General features: G+C 41.2%; 2 protein-coding genes across 4 annotated transcripts in view; one reads left to right on the top strand and one right to left on the bottom strand.

Moving 5' to 3' along the window:
- The window catches only part of RSPH14 (radial spoke head 14 homolog), a 271,996-nt gene that overhangs the window by 85,012 nt on the left and 167,745 nt on the right, over positions 1-19,239 (bottom strand). The gene's annotated exons all lie outside the window — the stretch shown is intronic.
- GNAZ (G protein subunit alpha z) overlaps positions 1-19,239 on the top strand; it is a 158,478-nt gene that overhangs the window by 38,039 nt on the left and 101,200 nt on the right. Inside the window, exon 2 of the mRNA XM_068238346.1 lies at positions 13,695-14,929. Within this exon, the coding sequence (XP_068094447.1) occupies positions 14,207-14,929 (723 nt within the window). The 5' untranslated portion in view covers positions 13,695-14,206. The remainder of the gene's footprint in view (positions 1-13,694; positions 14,930-19,239) is intronic.

Genomic DNA, 19,239 nt, shown 5'->3' with positions numbered 1-19,239 from the left:
AAAAACGTGCGCTTGTTTTGAATGCGGACATGTTGCTTGCACATGCAGTATGCAAATGAGTTGGTCGTTCAGTTGGTTGGTGCACAGAAAATACAAGTTGTGTAAATGGTTAGTTGTGGGGTCAGCAAATGCATTAGAATTATGAGTTCACTGGTACACTTAATATTTTAATAAGCTATGAAGTTAGTTTAGGAATCAATTATTCCTTAGAGTAAATTATATTATTTCTGACTATTTATACTGATGTCAAATACAGTGTTCATGAATGATTATAAATGAAATCCTTTTGCCACATCTACCCTATTGTGCATGATCCTTGTTCAGTAGCTCAGCAGCAATTTATTTATTACAGAAATGCTGTGAGCTGAACAATTACTATTTATTCAGAATGTAAGCAATACTAGCTGAAGTTGTCGCCATTTCCAGAAATGCGTTTGTCACATTGTTGAAAGCACAAACTTCTCTGTTAGTTTAACTCATGTTTAAATAACTCGAGGGAGGAAGCTATAGTAAAAATGTAACCGTTTAAAGATGTTTACCAACCAATGTAATAAAGACACTGGTTGAGGTCAGAAGCCAGTCTAACAAGTCCAAGAGCCAGGTAATATACAGAGGATATATGCAACCTTGTAAATGTACAGTTATTCTCCAGAGTCAATTGCCAGCAGCACAATAGAGGCTATGGGGAGGCTATATCGAAATAAAGACCTTGATAAATATGATTATCTACTTGATGAGCATCTGCAGTGCATAGATAGGTGTTATTAAAGACTAGATATACTGTATGTAAAGACCAGTGTGCTTTTGGACAATATGGTTCCTGTTGTCCTGTTTCTTACCTTCATTCCTTTTATGAGCTCACAGTTTTGCACACTGAGGCCATAAAACAGAAATCTGAGCACAATTAAAGAGCCGTTTTACCTTATGTAAACAATATTCATGTGACAGGTAAATGTGTAAAGGTTTTGTGAGCCTTCTAGCATAGAGAAAGTTAGAATGTAACAGGTATGGAAGAAAGCACTGTTTTGCAACCTATGGATGATTTACCCCCAGTAATCCTCCAGTGTTTTAAACAGAGGCCACTAATTTCCTTGGGAAATGCTATTTCTTCTGTCCAGTCATGTGCAGAGAGACCTGCTGTTTAAACACTGGAAGAAATGCTGTCCTTTGTCACATGACCGTGTGACATTAGACTTGTAGAAATATCTGGAAGAACAAGTGTTGAAATATACTGAAATTTAGATGCCTGCTCCGGCTGATATATAGTGGATGCCCTCAGCGGACTCGGGTGCCAACATTTCACAGTATAGTCGCATTTTACAATAGCGCCTACAACAGCACCCTAATATTATCGGAATTGGAGATGGGGGTTGGTTAAAGTTGGGGGGTGGGGGTTTAAGGTTAGGCATGTTGGAAGGGGTGTTTTTAGGGCTAGGTGTGGGCGGTTTAGGCATGTGGGGAGGAGTGTTTTTTCAAGGGTTAGATATGTGTGTGGGGTGGGGGTTAAGGTTAGGCATGTGGGAAGGGGTGTTTTTAGGGTTGGGTGTGGGCAGTTTAGGCATGTGGGGGGGGGGGGGTTTATCAAGGGTTAAGTGTGTGGGGGGTTAAGGTAGGGCAATTTGGGAAGGGGTGTTTTTAGTGTTAGGTGTGGGGGGTGGGTGGTTTAGGCATGTGGGGGGGGGTTATCAAGGGTTAAGTGTGTGGGGGGTTAAGGTAAGGCATATGGGAAGGGGTGTTTTTAGGGTTAGGTGTGGGGGGTGGGGGGTTTAGGCATGTGGGTGTGTTATCAAGGGTTAAGTGTGTGGGGGGTTAAGGTAAGGCATGTGGGAAGGGGTGTTTTTAGGGTTAGGTGTGGGGGGGGGTGGTTTAGGCATGTGGGGGGGTTATCAAGGGTTAAGTGTGTGGGGGGTTAAGGTTAGGCATGTGGGAAGGGGTGTTTTTAGGGTTAGGTGTGGAGGGTGGGCAGTTTAGGCATGTGGGGGGGGGTTATCAAGGGTTAAGTGTGTGGGGGTTAAGGTTAGGCATGTGGGAAGGGGTGTTTTTAGGGTTAGGTGTGGGGGGTGGGCGGTTTAGGCATGTGGGGGGGGTTATCAAGGGTTAAGTGTGTGGGGGTTAAGGTTAGGCATGTGGGAAGGGGTGTTTTTATGGTTAGGTGTGGGGGGTGGGCGGTTTAGGCATGTGGGGGGGGTTATCAAGGGTTAAGTGTGTGGGGGTTAAGGTTAGGCATGTGGGAAGTGGTGTTTTTAGGGTAAGGTGTGGGCGGTTTAGGCATGTGGTGGGGGGGGGGTGTTTATGAAGGGTTAGGTGAGTGGGGGTTTTAGGATAGGCATGTGGGAAGGGGTGTTTTTAGGGTTGGGTATGAGGGGTGGATGATTTAGGCATGTGGGGGGGGGGGTTAAGGTTAGGCATGTGGGAAGGGGTGTTTTTAGGGTTAGGTGTGGGGGGTGGGCAGTTTAGGCATGTGGGGGGGGGGGTTCAAGGTGTAGGTGTGTGGGGGGGGGTTAAGGTTAGGCATGTGGGAAGAAGAGTGTTTTCAGGGTTAGGCGTGGGTGGTGGCCGGTTTAGGCATGTGGGGGGGGGGGGGTTTCAATGGTTAGGTGTGTGTGTGGTGGGCGGGGGTTAAGGTTAGACATGTGGGAAGGGGTGTTTTTAGGGTTGGGTGTGGGCGGTTTAGGCATGTGGGGGTGTTTTTTTAAGGGTTAGGTGTTTGTGTGTGTGTGTGTGCTTGTGGGGGGGGGGGGGGGGTTAAGGTTAGGCATCGGTAAGGGAGGGTTCTCTGTAAGAATAGTGTTAGGTTAAGTTGTAGTAAAATATCGATATTATTTACCAATATTTTACTATGGTAATTTACACGTTTAAAACATAGGGTATCTGTAAATTTTACTGAGTTTCTACTAACAAAATTGGACGCCCGATTGTCCTTGCGCAAATTTTTTGTTCATGCGTACTGAGCCATTGCATCATTAGATTTGGACATAATGTCTACACAACTGTGCTGGAAGCATCTGAGAGAAAGGCTAAGTTTACACTACACTCCCCACACCACCCTCCCTGTGTGGCTGTTATACCCATGAATCAATTGGTGGGGGACGCAGTTGTATCGTCATTCATATTCTGCTGCTTCTATTCCATACCTGAATATAAACCCTGACAAAATAAATTGCACCAACCTGACAATGCCCACAGTTAGGGGTGAAAAAGGGTGAGCAATTGACACTCCCAGATCTGTGTCTAATATTTTATCCATATTTTATGGATACCAACATGTAAGTAACGTTTCACGTTGTCGGCAGAGGATCTTATGACCTCACCTGTGTATACGTGATGCAACACCTGCATTGTTGGTTGGTGTTCCAAGTAAGCACGTGCACTTTTTAAACTATGTAAGTTGAATCAAATGTAAAAGAACCTAAAATAATGATTTGAATGTTTTAAAATTATCTGTTGGATTAAATTACATCTGAATTTTCAAGCAGTCCCATTAGACCATTATTGCATTAGACTCAAAACAATCACAATTATTTGATAACTCTTAAGTGATTAGTTCAGTTATGCATAGACATATATTGTGATTAAAGTGAATCTGAAGCCATTTTAAAAATAAAAAAACAGATCCTCACCTAAGGAGAGGGAAGGCTCTGGGTCCTATAGAGCCTTCCCGTTCTCCTGCCGGTCTCCTCATTCCCCAAAGGCTCCTCTGTTTAAATCTCCTGCCGGGGAAGACTGTGGTAGTCTTTCAAAAGCGCTCGGGCTTCCGAAGACCGGCGGCTCTGTACTGCGCATGTGCAAGTGTGCAAGGAAGCGCGCTCGCATGTGCAACGTATGGAACTTAGGAAGTGCTTCCGAGGACTGCTGAAGTATCCCCAATCCGGTAGAGATTCAGCTCACCACCATTTGGTCATGGACTGCTAATGAGGGGCCTGTGGGGGAACGTGGGCATTGGCTGGAGAATGGGAAAGCCTTCCCTCTCCTTCGGTGAGTATCTGTTTTTTTTTTTAAAAAAAACAAAACGCTTCAGTCTCCCGTTAAAATGCACCACGACAACGGTGGGAAAAGGTAAAACCAAAAACCAAGCCTCATAAATTACAAAGAGAGGTACTTCAAGAGGAACTGTAGTTAAGATACCTTTACAAAAAAAAATTGCTTTTTTTTTTTTTTTACAATATTCATTTATAAATCAATTAGTCAGTGTTTGCCCATTGTAAAATCCCCTCCGCTTTACTTTCTGACATATATAAAAGGCGGCAACATCTTTAGTACCGACAGGTAATCTCTGCGGAATGTTCGGTTACTGATAGTTCTGAAGCCAGTAGAAAAGATATCTTGTCCAGCATGATCGGGGAGACCAAACAGTACTGGCTAAGCCTTATTGGGAGGGTGCGGCTTCATACCAATTTACAGCAATATAAAGCTATAGGAAGTGTTTCTGATGCTGAAACCAGTAAAAGGGGGTATCCAGAATAATGTACTGCATTCTACTATGTCCTTATAGTTCTTCTTTAAATGATACCAGCAGTAACAGAGTTGCTAAGAGAAATTACATTCTGTTGCAGATAACACATGGAGAACAGAGACCTAGTGATCTTTAAGCTTACATCTTCAAATCAGTCCGCTGACAGTACTAGCTACCCACCGTCCTGATAGCTCTATGTTCTCCCCAACCTTCAATTACACTTGTTTAAAAGGAGGGGGAAAAAAAGAAAATCTGCCACGAGCATCAGAAGAATGCAGACAAAGAATATTGCAGGGATACAGCCTTTCATTTGTTGTCCGCATTTAAAATGTAAGATGACAGGGATTTAGGTCAGTGAGCTTGAATGACATTTGCATGCATGAAGGACAACTGTGCTGAATCTTTTTGACCAATAGATTAATAGACTCACATAATAAAATCTTATTGTGAAACGTGTCTGCAGTCTGCAGTGAGCAGTATAAGAGAAAGCTGACTTGGCTGCAAGCTGTGAACAGAGGCTACATCAGATAAATATAAGTCTGTGTGCTTTTCAACCACTGAAATGTGCTGTCCTCTTGTCAGCTGATTCTGCCTGATAAATAACTGGGCTTTATGATATCGGTAAGTCTTTTCAGAGCTCAAGAACACTGATTCTTCTAATGACTCACAAAAACAGTTTTATAGGCACTTGCAAAAGGATTTCCTGGGTAGTTTGCGTCTGTGCTTTGCCCTTTACTTCCAAACATGGTAATGAAAATAAAAAAATATATAAAGATCTAGCTTCCAGGGTTAAATTCCCATTTGCGCACTATGGCAGCGTTGCCAATATTGCTTGTGAAGTGAGCCCAGATACAGAGCTCTGAGTAAAGATTCCTATGTGGGTAGATGGATTCCAGCACGCCTGCAGTGAAAGAGCACACAAGGCCTGGCTTTCCATTTCTTTTCACTTCCATGCACTTGCTGTAGTCTTGCAAGCATGTGTATCCTGGAAATTGTCTGCTTACAGCGAGTGCTTTAGTGGCAGCTACGAAAAACATCATCCTGCGTGTTCCTTACCCTTTTTTCTGAACTTTCCTGTTTATATATCATTCTGCACTTACAAAGGATTTGGTCTGGTACTCAAAGGGTTACTGTTAATAACAAAAATATGGATATTATTAGAAGTGTAAGATTCTCTTATTTAAGGACAGCTGTACTTAAAGGACAGCTGTAATGAGAGGGATATGGAGGCTGCCATATTTATTTCCTTTTAAGCAATACCAGTTGCCTGGCAGTCCTGCTGATCCTCTGCTTCTAATACTTTTAGCCATAGGCCCTGAACAAGCATGCAGCAGACTAGGTGTTCCTGACATTATTGTCAGATCTGACAATATTAGCTGCATGCTTGTTTCTGGTGTTATTTAGACACTAATGCAGTCAAATAAATCAGCAGAATGCCAGGCAACTGGTATTGATTAAAAGGAGATAAATATGGCAGCCTCCATATACCTCTCCTTACAGTTGTCCTTTAAATGGGACCTGTACCATGAGCTTATGAAAGCTGTCATTGCTTCATAATATAAAATTCTAGGTATCTGGATAGTATACACCATGCTGATTCTATCTTTCAATACTTTCTGGCTTAGATTTACAAATACATTTGACTCAGTGCCTCAGGTCACAGTTCGAGGCCAAGTTTTGTACAGACAGGTTGCTAGTCTCAAGGCTAGTGATGCATTCTGCTAAACTTTATACACACGATCGAGGCATGTTGCCTGGTGGGAACTGGGATCCGATCCCCAATGTACAGACGCATCACTAGCGTCCACCTCAGCCGTGTTTTATCTAGCATTTGTACGAGGCTTTACTATGGGGAGAGGGTAGAGGAACAATATGTGACGCACGACAGAGAGGGAAAGGTAAAGAGAGAGAACAATGGAGTTGGCCAAGCTTTGGACAAGATGATCCAGCAGTCCCAATGCATCTGTCCGGATCAGGGGCCGCTGTACGTATTCTAGATTTCATCTAACATGTGTACAAAACTTTAGTGTTGCTGTAATCACCTAAGCACTATGGTGAGCACTAGGTGAGCAGCAGCAAGCCATCGCCCTTTTGGAGCTGCATGTTCCATGAAAATAAACAGGGAAACAATGCTTACTTCCCTATACATCGCCAGTCATCTTACAGATCATATGGCTGCTCATCTGCGTGTTTATCAAATCAGCAGCTGGGCTGTACAGTGGCTTTTGATATGGCACTATACATATGCATGCTTATGTGCATGAGCAGAGTGTCAAAAGGTAACTGTCATCCATTAACAATACCCAATGCCTTTGGTCCAGTTGCAACAATGGCGACACCACGCCAGACGTGCAGTCCTGTGTTGAGGGCTTAATGGCGCCCAGTAGCTGGCAGGCCTGAATACAGCTGTATTCCATGCAGCCTATTGTGAATGGTTTTCTTGCACACAGGTGCAACCAATGATGGTGGCAGGCTGTTTTGGATGTCACTTGCCATTGTAAACGGGTCTCCAAGAGCTGTTCGGTGAATCAGCCAGTCTGTGCACTCAGTTGCTGGCCTATCCAATCCACTTCACCTTCCTCGTGTTCTCTGATGTCTCTGTGTCCTATCATGTCACACATCGCTGGATGGTACTCATGTTGTGCCCAACACACATGACAATTGCATGCATTGACAAATTCAGGATACAGTCTCATTGACAGCGTCAGGATACAGTCTCATTCCCCAGCTGTTAACTGCTGGTATACAGGTTAACTGTTGGTATACAGCTGGCTGGCACCTTTCAAGCAGTTTTTCAAAAGTTCAGCTGCTGTAAATCATCGCTGATGTCATTCATGTCTGCTGGTCTTTATCACCCTATACTTGGTGCCACATGACCCAAAAATAATGATTGGCATAGGACGCTTTCCTCTATCGGCACTGTGATTTGCTTATGGCTACATGCATTTCTTCATGCTATTGCAATTTCATGATTGTATCACTGAACTCTGTTGTGGGCAGATGAAAAATGGAATCAACAGATTGCTGTGACTTATAGTGGTGCTTTTAATTTCCAGGCAGTAGATATCAACAACTGCACACAACCTCCAAGCAGTCACTGGTGCTGCAGACTGAAAATCGATATTGACAAAGAATTTGTTTCGGTTGATTCAAGGGAATATTGGGGAGGGATTATTTTTTAATTTAATGCAATATAGAAAATAAGGAAGACTCTGTTAGTGTGTACAGTATATGTGCTTGATTTCTCACAAATAATAATGCACTGACGGGATTCCATTAACATGTAAAATATCACTTGCTCTGCCGTATTATGTCCAGACCCAGAATAAGGGAGGACTGTGTGTCTTGTTTGTATTATGTCAAAATCCGACAACCGTTGCAGTAACAGTATAAATAAGCGGCAGCTGATGTGCCTAGTGGCATGGAAAGGCATGCAGACGCTATAAACAAATCAAATAGCCTTCCTTTTTAAGCATGTTTGTCATTTAAGTCTTTTATCACAGTCAAACATCTTTTGTAGCTAATATACAAGAGAATGCACCATGACTTTGAATATGATTTATCTGTCCAGTAATCAAAAACAGCAGAAAGGGCAATGCATTTTCCATGAATATTTGCCGTTCTGCTCTGACAAACAGCATCCCCTTTTAACAAGCACAGAGCCATGTTGCAGACCTTCTGGATATAGTAGAACATGTTTTTGAGGAAGCTGGCACAACTTGATTTCATATTGGAACACAGCCAATTGCATTATCTTTGACGCCTGCAACAGTCAGCACCAGATGAATACTCCCCCACTGTCTCCTAGACATCTCAGATTGTGCTAACAGAAAATCATAACTCCCATGTGCAGGAATGGTTGCTAAGAAAGGCAAAACCATAACTGTCTTAAAAAAACAAACAAATCTAGGTCAGCGTTGTCAGTGACAAGAGATGGTCATTTGCCAACTAATGGCAGTTTTCCTGAAATTTGCAAGCAAATGCTACTGCTGAATGCCTATTTTTCTATATAATGGTTTTACTGCACACTTTTAAAACCCAGATGGCTCTGGGTTTTAACAAAAGAAGTACAAGTCCTGATGACCTTGGAATGAGGAAACCAATCTGCAGACTGCACTTCAGGGAGCAGCAAGAGTGTGTGAAGGTGAAAGTGTCAGTGTGAAGCGGCTTCTTACATTACAGGTGCTAGTGAGTCACTGACACAAGCTGCGGCTTATAGCAATTGCATGAATATGAGCACAAGTTTACTGAAAATCTTGTAACAGTCTGTGTGAAACCTCAGCTCAGCAGTTTCATCTTGTGACCACCTTCAGCACATATAAAACTGAGAGAAACAATGGGGCCAGTCTCCACGGGTTTCAATCATAAACATCTGACAGGTATTAGATGCATTTTTACAGCTTATGAAATGCTCCTTTGATGTTTTACTGTGAAAGCGATGGAGCTGTCTCTATGTGCTTCAGCTTTGCATTGATTTCACTGCAGCATGCTACATTGCTGTGTGTTAAAGCATCACAGTGTGCCCATAGAGAGTGCATTTGTAATTAAAAGCTACATTTTATTATTTGATTGCTATTTTTGGGCTTGAAAACCCTCACCTTGTTTTTCGTTTACTAATTTATGCTGCCCATTTAACATCCCATTTAACATTTATGGAAAGAACAGAAACATGCTGCCTGAAGAAGGAACCCTTAAAACCTGTTACAGCTGGAGCAGTTTGCTCAGGAGGAGTGGGCCAAACTACTTGTTAACAACAGTGATGGTCATGTCTAGGAGAACTCATGGAGATGCATGTGATGTGTTTGTTCAGCTGATAGATTTGCAAAGCTCTGATTTGCTGTGATCGCATCCCGCTTTAGCACATGATTACGACTAGCAAATCAGAGATTTATACATCTATCCTCTGACCAAACTGATCACATTCTTCTCCATGAGTTCTCCTAGACTTGACCATCACTACTGTTTTGGAGCTTGCAACAAAGTATCAGCCTCCGATCTTTGTTTTTCTAGTGCCACCGCCATGTCTGTAACCCATAGAACAGGCAGAATAGATGTCGTGCAGACATGGAGCCGCACAATGCATCTTTCCTGGGCTATAACCTGCAGGGAGCCAGAGCCCAATGGAGAAGGACTCCCTCTGCAGGTGAGAAATGTTAGCATTCTGCTGGGAGGTGTGATAGGCAGCATGACTGGGGACATGATTCAACTTACAGACAAATCAGCCTTACAAATAAACCTGGAACAGAATCTGTTTGTAAGTGAGGGCTACCTTTACTGAAAATATTGTGATGAATAAAGATTCTAATTTCTCTAGGACACACTCAGTTGTTCCCTAGATAGAAAGATGCCAATGGACGTATTTTAATGTACGGTACTGCATATGTTTCTTTTGCCTGACGTATACAAACTGTGTCAACTTTTTCCAGTGTTTCAGTATTGATCTTGTGACATGATATGACTCACGGGAGTGGCAAATATTCTTTGGTCTCTTTTAGCAATCAATTATACTTCCTACTTACGTAATATTTTTCTGCTGGAGATCAATTCTTATTGAAAAGATAAAATATCCATTGTTCTCATAACTGAAATCTGATATAGGGGACATTTTACAGCAAAAAAACAAGCAGAACACTTAATGCAGAGGGGCAGGTCAAGCTGTGAACAACTGGTACTAATTGAACTGCAAGCACCAGAAATTCTGGCAGAGTTCTGCATATGCGCAGTATGGACCCCATTAACCACTATTGTTTTTCATGCCTAGGGTTGCATTTATTCTAGAGACTATTACGTGTGTATTATTTTGTTGGATGTCTATGTATTTTATTTTTTTTAAACTTTCAATCTTTTTCCTGAACCTTTTATTTAAATCACTTTGGCATTTTTCTTAAAACAGTAGTATTGTACAATCTCTTACTTATAGAGATTTATGGTGCTGGAAGTCTTGAAAACATGACTTGTTGGGAAAGGTGAGGGCAGTATTTTAAAGGGTAATCTTTTATTTTGAACTTGTTGTAAGATTTTGTGTCATGCCCTCTCCTGTGGAGAAAAGGGTATAGGTGTGTTGTAGTTACCCTTTTGTTGAGTTGGAAAGTACACAGTGATTGCTGGCAGTATGGTAGTGTAATTGAGTTTTTGTAATCACTATTTTGATGCTCTTAACTTGGGTGCTGGGGTGCCATCTTTTAGAATAGTGCAGGAATACTTGAGTTAGGCCTTGTGCACATGTACAAGGACTGTCACCTGAAAGTATTGTGATTTGATCCCTCGGGGCGACACGTCTGTATCTATGGAGCTGGGAGAAGGGATGATGCATAGTGCACAATGGAGCAGCTTCCAGCAGGTAGAGTAAGTAGGAGAATAATGTGCTTAGGGGTTTATCAGGAAATCCACCATGCTGGATCTTTAGACAACTTTGGGGGACTCCTGTACACATGCTAGATTCTTACCAGAGACAGTCTTTAATGGGGGTTTCAGCCGAGTAAAATCCAGCATGTGTACTTGGCTTTAGGGTATTTAAGCTTATAATTCAACAAGACAAGCTCTAGTAGCAGTCAGATTAATACGTTAATAAAAACAGCGTATAGAAGCAAAGCACTGAGCAGAATAATCTGGAGACGTAACTAGTGGGTAGGTAAATTAGTTGTAACCATGCGCCTTCCAAAGTGGGAAGCAATAGTGTCAAGACTACATTTCCCAACATTACAGTAGAAACGTGGCCGGACCGGGTTGGAAAAGGCAGTGATGGAGACAGTGACAAAAGTGGAGCATGGATCTGGTTTGCACATTTGTTTTTTAGCTGCACTGTTTATTGCCCAACTCGGCCACATTTAGTTTTATACACAAGAGAGGGGCAGGAGCCTGCGTGAGTCACTGTTCTGGCTCAGCCTGATGTAAACTTGTAGATCACAAGAAGTGGCATTGCAAGACCTTACATTGTGAACAGGAAGCAGCAAACTGCAGGGGTGATACTTCTGTATGAATAGATGTACAGATGCAAAAAAAGCAAAGCACTAATTTACACTAAACATCATTTGTGCTTTCAGAATGTAACAATATTAGATTTACTTGGACTTTAGGGCTTAAACAGTGACAGTTGGCACTAAGCCTTGCGTACCAAGGCCTAATGAACCATGGTGTCATCAAAGATGCAAATGTCCCATGCCCTACTTAACTGGGACATTTGTGACCTTTTAGTACAGTATGCCTGATCACAATTTAAGGTCCAGGGTCTCCCTTTGCATGCATAATAGATTTCATGAGTAATGCAGGCCCATCTACACCATACAATTTTTTGTGCGATCCGATTCAATCCGACATGTCCAATCGGAATTTGATTCGATACATTTTGCCATTGTTCTGCAATGGCAAAATGAATCGAATCGAATCCCAATCGGACATGTCGGATTGAATCGAATCGAAACGATGAATCGAATTGCACAAAACATTGTATGGTGTAGATTGGGTTTAAGTTTAGTGACGTGTCATGTGCAAGATTCATTTCTAAGCAATTTCAGTGGGATCAGGCAAGAGACCCATATCCATGAGCATTATCACTGGCTTTTGGCTGATTTTGTAATACCCATAGATTTGCCTGTGACAGCTTGGTGCTCTTCATTTTGGCACCGGAGTGGTGTGATCACTGCACTGCAACAGCCAAAAATAAGTTCTCTCATTATCCCTGCCTTATTCCCATCCCACCAAAAAATGTAAATGCTATTCCTTCTCATTGTCTTAGAAGGTTTCCCCCAACATATATAAGTAATCATTTTTAGCATTAGGAAGAGATATTTTTATATACAAACAATGTCCTTCTGTAATGTTACCACCACCGTAATCAATTTACTAATCCAAAAACAATTTCCTCAGCCCTTAACCTTACCTACCTAATATTGCAACTCCAGTTGCAAACCTCATAACAGTAAGTCCGATACAAGGAAAGCCAAGATTACATTAATGGAGTGGAGTATAATCTTGCCACTTGCCTTTCTGGTGCTGAGGCAGTTTCAGCATGACTGTTGTTGCTATGTTCCAGCAGTAATATTGTCTATTGAATGGAGCACCCAAGCTCAGACACAGGCATTGGATCCCTCTTCTTTTCAGATCCTGGTGGAAACAAAGACCTTCTCTGATAAGAAAAACTCTGCCTCCCCCATTCAGATAAAAAGGATTGAAAACCTGAGCTTATGTGCAGCTAAAAATTTTTTTTTTTTAACAAATCTTATCTCACTGAGCATATGTGTCAAGTATATCGTACAGCATTTGTGAACATAGCCATATTAACCTTAAGCCCCTTCGCCTTTTTCCAATGCAGAGGCTGGTTCAGATCCAAAGTCACATTCCATATTGGCATTGGGTAGCTATCAAGGCTCAAGAGAATATAACTCTGCAGGAATGGTTGTATTGCAGTTTAGTGAGTAGCTCTATCACCAGCTTTACCTGCAATTCAATGCAAAAACATACTTTCATAATACTTCAACACTTCAAATACTTTTTTTTGTCCCTAGCCCCTTCTGATTGATTATGTTTATTTTCCGATTTTTATAAAATTATTTATAATAGTAAGTCAAAATGGTTGAACTTTGTGGATGTCTTTCTTTAACCCAAATAACCATAACTATGTTGACATTTTTAATTTGTGGATGTTAGAAGAAGAATAGGGCAAGCAAAGTACTGGGATTTCTTTACTTCAACACTGTACGTAAATAATAAAGGTGGTCCACAACCAGTGGTGTAACTAAGGACCTTGGGGCCCCGGTGCAAGTTTTGGGGCCCCAAGCACTCTATTAATATGGAGTCCCAAAACCTACTAAGGACAGCTGCAGTGTCACATAGGTGTAATCTGAGTAAGAAAATATTTTGTTAAGGATTACCACTATGCAATGCTCATATAAAGGTGTTCATTATCAGCATAGCACTAATAAAAAACTAATAAAATGGATAAAGGAGGGACCCTAGTGGGCCCCCACGGTGCGGTCGCTACCTCTGCAATCTCTGTTGCTACTCCACTGTCCACAACACATAGAAATTAGAAATATATATGTCTAAGCTAGCCTGCCTCTCCTTAAACCTCCTTTTTCTCCAGTATTTAATAATGTGTCCCAACACCAAAAGACCTGTAATACAATGTGGTTTAGTAATGATGTCATTGTAATAGTTCATAGAAAGCATCTTATATTATTTGAAGGTTGAGGGTGTACAGAAGCATCCATTATCATATTTGCTTTTTCTCTGTCTCTGACAGGTGCAGGTCATTGTCAGGAAGAAGGTGAAAAAAGGAAGAAAACATCAAAAAGGCCAGTGGAATAGATGAGAGGTTGGCCTAGAATCTCTTGCTGCACAGAGCTGAATCACCATGGTAACCAGAAAATACAATTAAAAAGGCAAGTGAGGCAGAAACAGATAAGTAGATTGTTTCTTACCTTTGGACAGAAGGAAGTAAAATAATTATGCAGAAGAGAAAAGGGTATTTAACGGATATGGTCACTCACTGGAGACGGGAACTATCTTTTCATTAAAAAAGGAATGTGCCACTTTTACGTCAAAGGAAGGGGAGTGCCATGACATCTGTTGAGGAGACCACCTGCCTAAGATTGTCTTTGTTTTTATATACTTGTTAGTGGGGGTGACACTTTTTTGTCCAATCTGATTGTACTGTCACCTGTCACAAAGGCTGAGGGATTCAACATCTCTGAGGTAGAGAGGAAAGACAGAGAGAGAAAAGGGGAGTATACCCACCTTTGGCAAGCACCTACCATGGGATGTCGGCAAAGTGCAGAGGAGAAAGAGGCTGCAAGGCGCTCGCGCAGGATTGATAGACACCTGCGCTCTGAGAGTCAGCGCCAACGTAGGGAAATCAAACTCTTGCTACTTGGGACCAGCAATTCTGGTAAAAGTACCATTGTAAAACAGATGAAGATCATCCACAGCGGTGGTTTTAATCTGGAAGCATGCAAGGAATATAAACCCCTCATTATTTATAATGCAATTGACTCACTCACTCGTATCATAAGGGCACTTGCCACACTGAAAATTGAGTTTCACAACCCAGACCGGGCATATGATGCAGTACAGCTGTTTGCTCTGACTGGGCCAGCAGAGAGTAAAGGAGAAATTACATCTGAGCTCTTAGGAGTGATGAAGAGACTGTGGGCTGATTCAGGTGTTCAGGAGTGTTTCAGTCGCTCTAACGAGTACCACCTGGAAGACAATGCTGCTTATTACCTCAACGACCTGGACAGGATAGCAGCCATTGAATATATACCCACTGTAGAAGACATCCTGCGCTCACGAGACATGACTACAGGCATTGTGGAGAACAAGTTCACCTTTAAAGAACTAACTTTCAAGATGGTTGATGTTGGGGGTCAGAGGTCTGAAAGGAAGAAGTGGATTCATTGCTTTGAGGGTGTGACAGCCATAATATTCTGTGTGGAACTCAGTGGATACGACTTGAAGCTTTACGAGGACAACCAAACAGTAAGTATAACGATAATCTCAAGGGAGGGAAATGGTAGCCTAATACTAAATATCCTACTATTCATAATGGAACACAGCATCCTAATGTACATTATGTATTTATAGACCTAACAAATGACCAAGTAATCATGATTTATTCAGCAGGACCTTGAAAATTGTGATTTATTATTTTTGTGTTTTCACACAGTAAGGTATGAGTAAGGTAGTGCAAAAAGTCTACAGACTCCATTACCAGACTTGAATGTATTAATTAACTCAGTAATACTGCATATATATACTGTATATATGCCATCTACATTTATCAGATGTGCATAGATGAAGGGTAAATAATAACACCTGTTCATTTAAAACAATTTTGATTAGAAAATAGAACTCAGTAAAGGACTGCATATGGGATGGGGCAGATGCTGCCTTAAAACAAACCTAAAGTGCTAATAAACTGATGAGATAAACAATTGCATCTGAAGTCCTAATCTAAATTGCACTTTTATGAAATCCCACAGTCTTATTTTGTATTTCAAGGTAAAAAAATATATAGAAACTTTACAAAGCCTCTATCAACTCCGATCTTAAAGAGAGGGCATACAAAATATTTTATTTTATGACTGGTACCGAACCTCCCAGAAGCTCTTCTCCTGGGGCCTGTTGAGCTTAGATGTTTGCTTTAGGGGTTGCGGGTCCCCTAGCGACCAAACGCATTGCTGGTGGACATGTCAGGCTGGGATGAATGCTTCTAGTAAATCTCTAGTGTCCTTGACTCCTCCCTTACTAAGGACCCCCTTGTAGCCCTCTTTCATAAACCAACACCTGGCTATAATAAGTATCAATGTGCCTTTATAGCCCAAGTATGCAACGCCGCCTAGGCCTTGCTTGCCAAAAGTTGGAGATCACATCCTCCCCCTCAGTCTTTCCTTATCCGAAAGGTTCAGAGTATCTTTCTGTTGGAAAGGCTTACTTATGACCCTTCTAATAGACCATCTAGGTTTGAGGATGTTTGGGACCCTTGGTCTACTTGGTATGCCCTGCATGGAGCAGCATAATTGTGTAAGCCTAGTTTGTCCTTATTTCTGATTGTCCATATGTTGGTGATTGCCAAGCCTATTGTTTACACTGTGTTGTTCTGCCCTTGACGCACTCCTACCTTTTGGGCTGCATTTATCTATCTATGTGTCCCTTATATGTAATGCTTTATCGTGCTGTTTTTCTATGAAAAATCTATTTCAAGTTGAAAAAAAATATATCTATATAAAAATGTTAACGTTTTGACTCTCTCATGTACAAGAAGGTAAGTTTATAATTAATTAATTGTAAAGAACTTCGGTACACTTTCAAGATGATTCACTAGAAAACAATGAATGTTTCATTTAGGATTCAAATTACCATACAGATAAATCTCCAAATCAAATCAGTATAGTGTTCCTTTCAGTCATCCTGCACCTATGTCTAATGGTGTCCATACACGGTACAATAAAAATGCTTGATTTTTCTGTTTATTCGTCCAAAATGATTGAATCAACAATAATCTTTTTTTTCGATCAAGAAAATAATAATTATCCCATTTTTTTCAATAAAAATCCAATCAGACATGTTGGAAAAATCTTTATATTCAATCTAACTGAATAATGGAATGAAATTAATAAAAATAAATTAAAAAAATTGTACCATGTATGGGCACCATAAGTGAAGTGAGATAGTGACAGTCGAAAGGGAAGCTGTTCATGGCTTCCCTTTCGACTGTCACTATCTCACTTCACTTATGGTAGTTATTAAAGTCTTATTAAAGTCTAATATTCATCATCCCAAATGTGTTCACCAGCTACGGCAACAGAAGCCCGGTCAGGAACCATTTCAGGCCAACCACCAGCTCTCAAGACAGAACATTGGACTTGAAGTGCATGGGACTTTAAGTTCCCTTTCTGCTGTCACCATCTCACTTATACATAGGTGCTAGCTTGACAAATTTTGAACTTTTCAGCTTGTTATCTTCCCTGCGCTCAGATGTGTCTTTCCCTTGCAACAGAGATTTACAGCCTGTAATAAGCAAATTTACCTTACAGTCCAACTGCAGCGAAACTGTCATCCAGAACTCCAGAGGTAGATTTATCAAAACCAGTGCCCTGAAAATTGGGGCCAAACAGGTGGAAATGTGGAGAAGATGCCCAGAGACAGTCACTCTCAGCAGCTCCTTCACATTTGCACCATTTTTGCTCAATTTTTCCTTTTGCTGGTTTTTCTAAACTTGCCCTTTTGATTCTTGTCCCTTACAGGGAGAAAAAATAAGAACGTTAGTAAAGTTGGTATTTTCCATATTCACTATTTTCTTATTTCCCAACAGACCATGTAAGAAAGGACTGAGAAAATGTAACTCATCCTCTCACAACAGTAAAAAAGTATCTAGCTTTGAATAAAAATGGGCTGACTAATGCTGGCCATGTAGAGTATTGGAATATTGGAAAGAAGCAGTGGCAGGCACTGGTTAAAACTGCAGGCACTTTATTGAAAGCTAGACATGCAGAAGAGGCTCTCGGCTGAAAAACACTCCCCCTTACCTTACAACCACTTCACAGACATTTCCCACATCATTGGCGGTCTTAGATGGGAGGAAGCATAGAGGCTTCCTCTCAATATTCTTTCTACATCAACATCAAGCAATATTTTTTTTGATTGGCTCTGTTTTGTTTCGGTTGAACTGGGACAGTTGTAAAATTTCAAAAACTATATTCAGATGGTTGAAAATATGAATTTTGACATGACTAGCTTTAAAGTGTAGCCAAAGTGACATGATGAGATAGATGTGTAAATGTACAGTGCCAAGAACACGGATAACTAGACTTTGGTTTTTTTTTGTGTGTGCCTGGAAGAGTTAAACTTCAGATATCTAAGTGACAGTTTCTGTCTTGTCAGACCCTTTTCGGATTATAGTGTAACCCTCACTGATAAGGAATTGCTGCCATAAAACTTTTTCCTCACAGAACAACTGTGGTATGGATAAGCGGGATAGATAAAAAAGGTCAAAAGTTCATGTATTTTTTAGCTGTTTGACACTTAATAGCAGAGAAAATAAAACATTAAATCTACTTCGTAAATGTTTAAATATAAAATATAACCATGGAATATCTTTAAAAAAGGTAATTTTTAGGAGTAGGACGATAGATACAATCGTTTATCTCTTCAGTTTATTTTTACCTCAGGTTCACTTTAAGTTACACATGAGACATGAAATGAGAACAGATCTTGCAATAATCTCATGTGTGGGGGATCTTACAGACATTATGTCATATCAGGTTATTCACACAGCCTGATGTGCATTTCGCAGCCAGATGATGTTGCTTCTTCAGAGGCAGAATACAAGTAATTATCCCCGTGATTGTAAGGTAACAATATCTGAATCCCTCTTATGAGCTGTACAATGAAAATCAGTATATAGCAGACTGCTGCCAAGATCCATCTATATGTGGAATTAAAAACTACGTAGAATCTGGCATGCTGTCACAACAGCAGTATAGCCAGTGGCCACAAATCATGTACTGTGAAGCATGACCAGGTGTAAAGTCCGTAGGAATTGTATAGTTGTACAATTTCTACAAACTTCATACATGGTCACGCCTCACATCTGCACATCACTCTACCCCAAATTATCACCCCGAGGGATTGAGTCCTGATTTTCACGGTCCGACAGTAAATGTGCTTGGGTACACGCCTATAGTCTATTCACAGTTTCTCAGGGAGAAGCTAGTAACCTATTTGCATTTTGGTTTTAGGGGCATGGGAGGAAACCAGAGTTCCCTGAGTCAACCCATACAAACACAAGGAGAACCTACACACTGCCCACAGATAATTTCCAACCCAGTGACAAAACTAAGGACTCTAAGGCCATGTTTCCACTGCTGGGATTCCCAGCCAATTCCCTGCACTCAAATTCAGATGTGATCTTTGCAGCCTTTTCAAATCAATGGGGTGCATGCTTATTTATGTGTGGTGGAAAAACAGACCCTAAGCAGCATAAAATCGCATCACCCACCCGAATCCCATAGCTGGCCCGTGCATCACAGCTGTGCCAGCATCACATCTCACAAAACGCATGCCGTAAATTGTTTTCCGCTTCCCCACAGATATCTAAGTATATACCTCTGTGGGGGCACCCAGGTTTTCCAGCTAGTATTGCTCATGGGGGTTTCCTTGATTGGCAGGAGAGGGGTTGAGCTTTTGGGTCATTTGGTTGATCTTAGACAAGGCAAGCTCTTAACCTTTTCAAAGCTAAATACTCTATTCCTAAACACCATTTCCAGTTTTATGGTCAGTTGTGCTCC

The sequence above is a fragment of the Hyperolius riggenbachi genome, chromosome 1 (assembly GCF_040937935.1).
Source record: "Hyperolius riggenbachi isolate aHypRig1 chromosome 1, aHypRig1.pri, whole genome shotgun sequence".
Classification (NCBI taxonomy): Eukaryota; Metazoa; Chordata; class Amphibia; order Anura; family Hyperoliidae; genus Hyperolius; species Hyperolius riggenbachi.
Note: the sequence above shows the minus strand (reverse complement) of the source record. Positions and strands in the feature narration are given on the sequence as shown.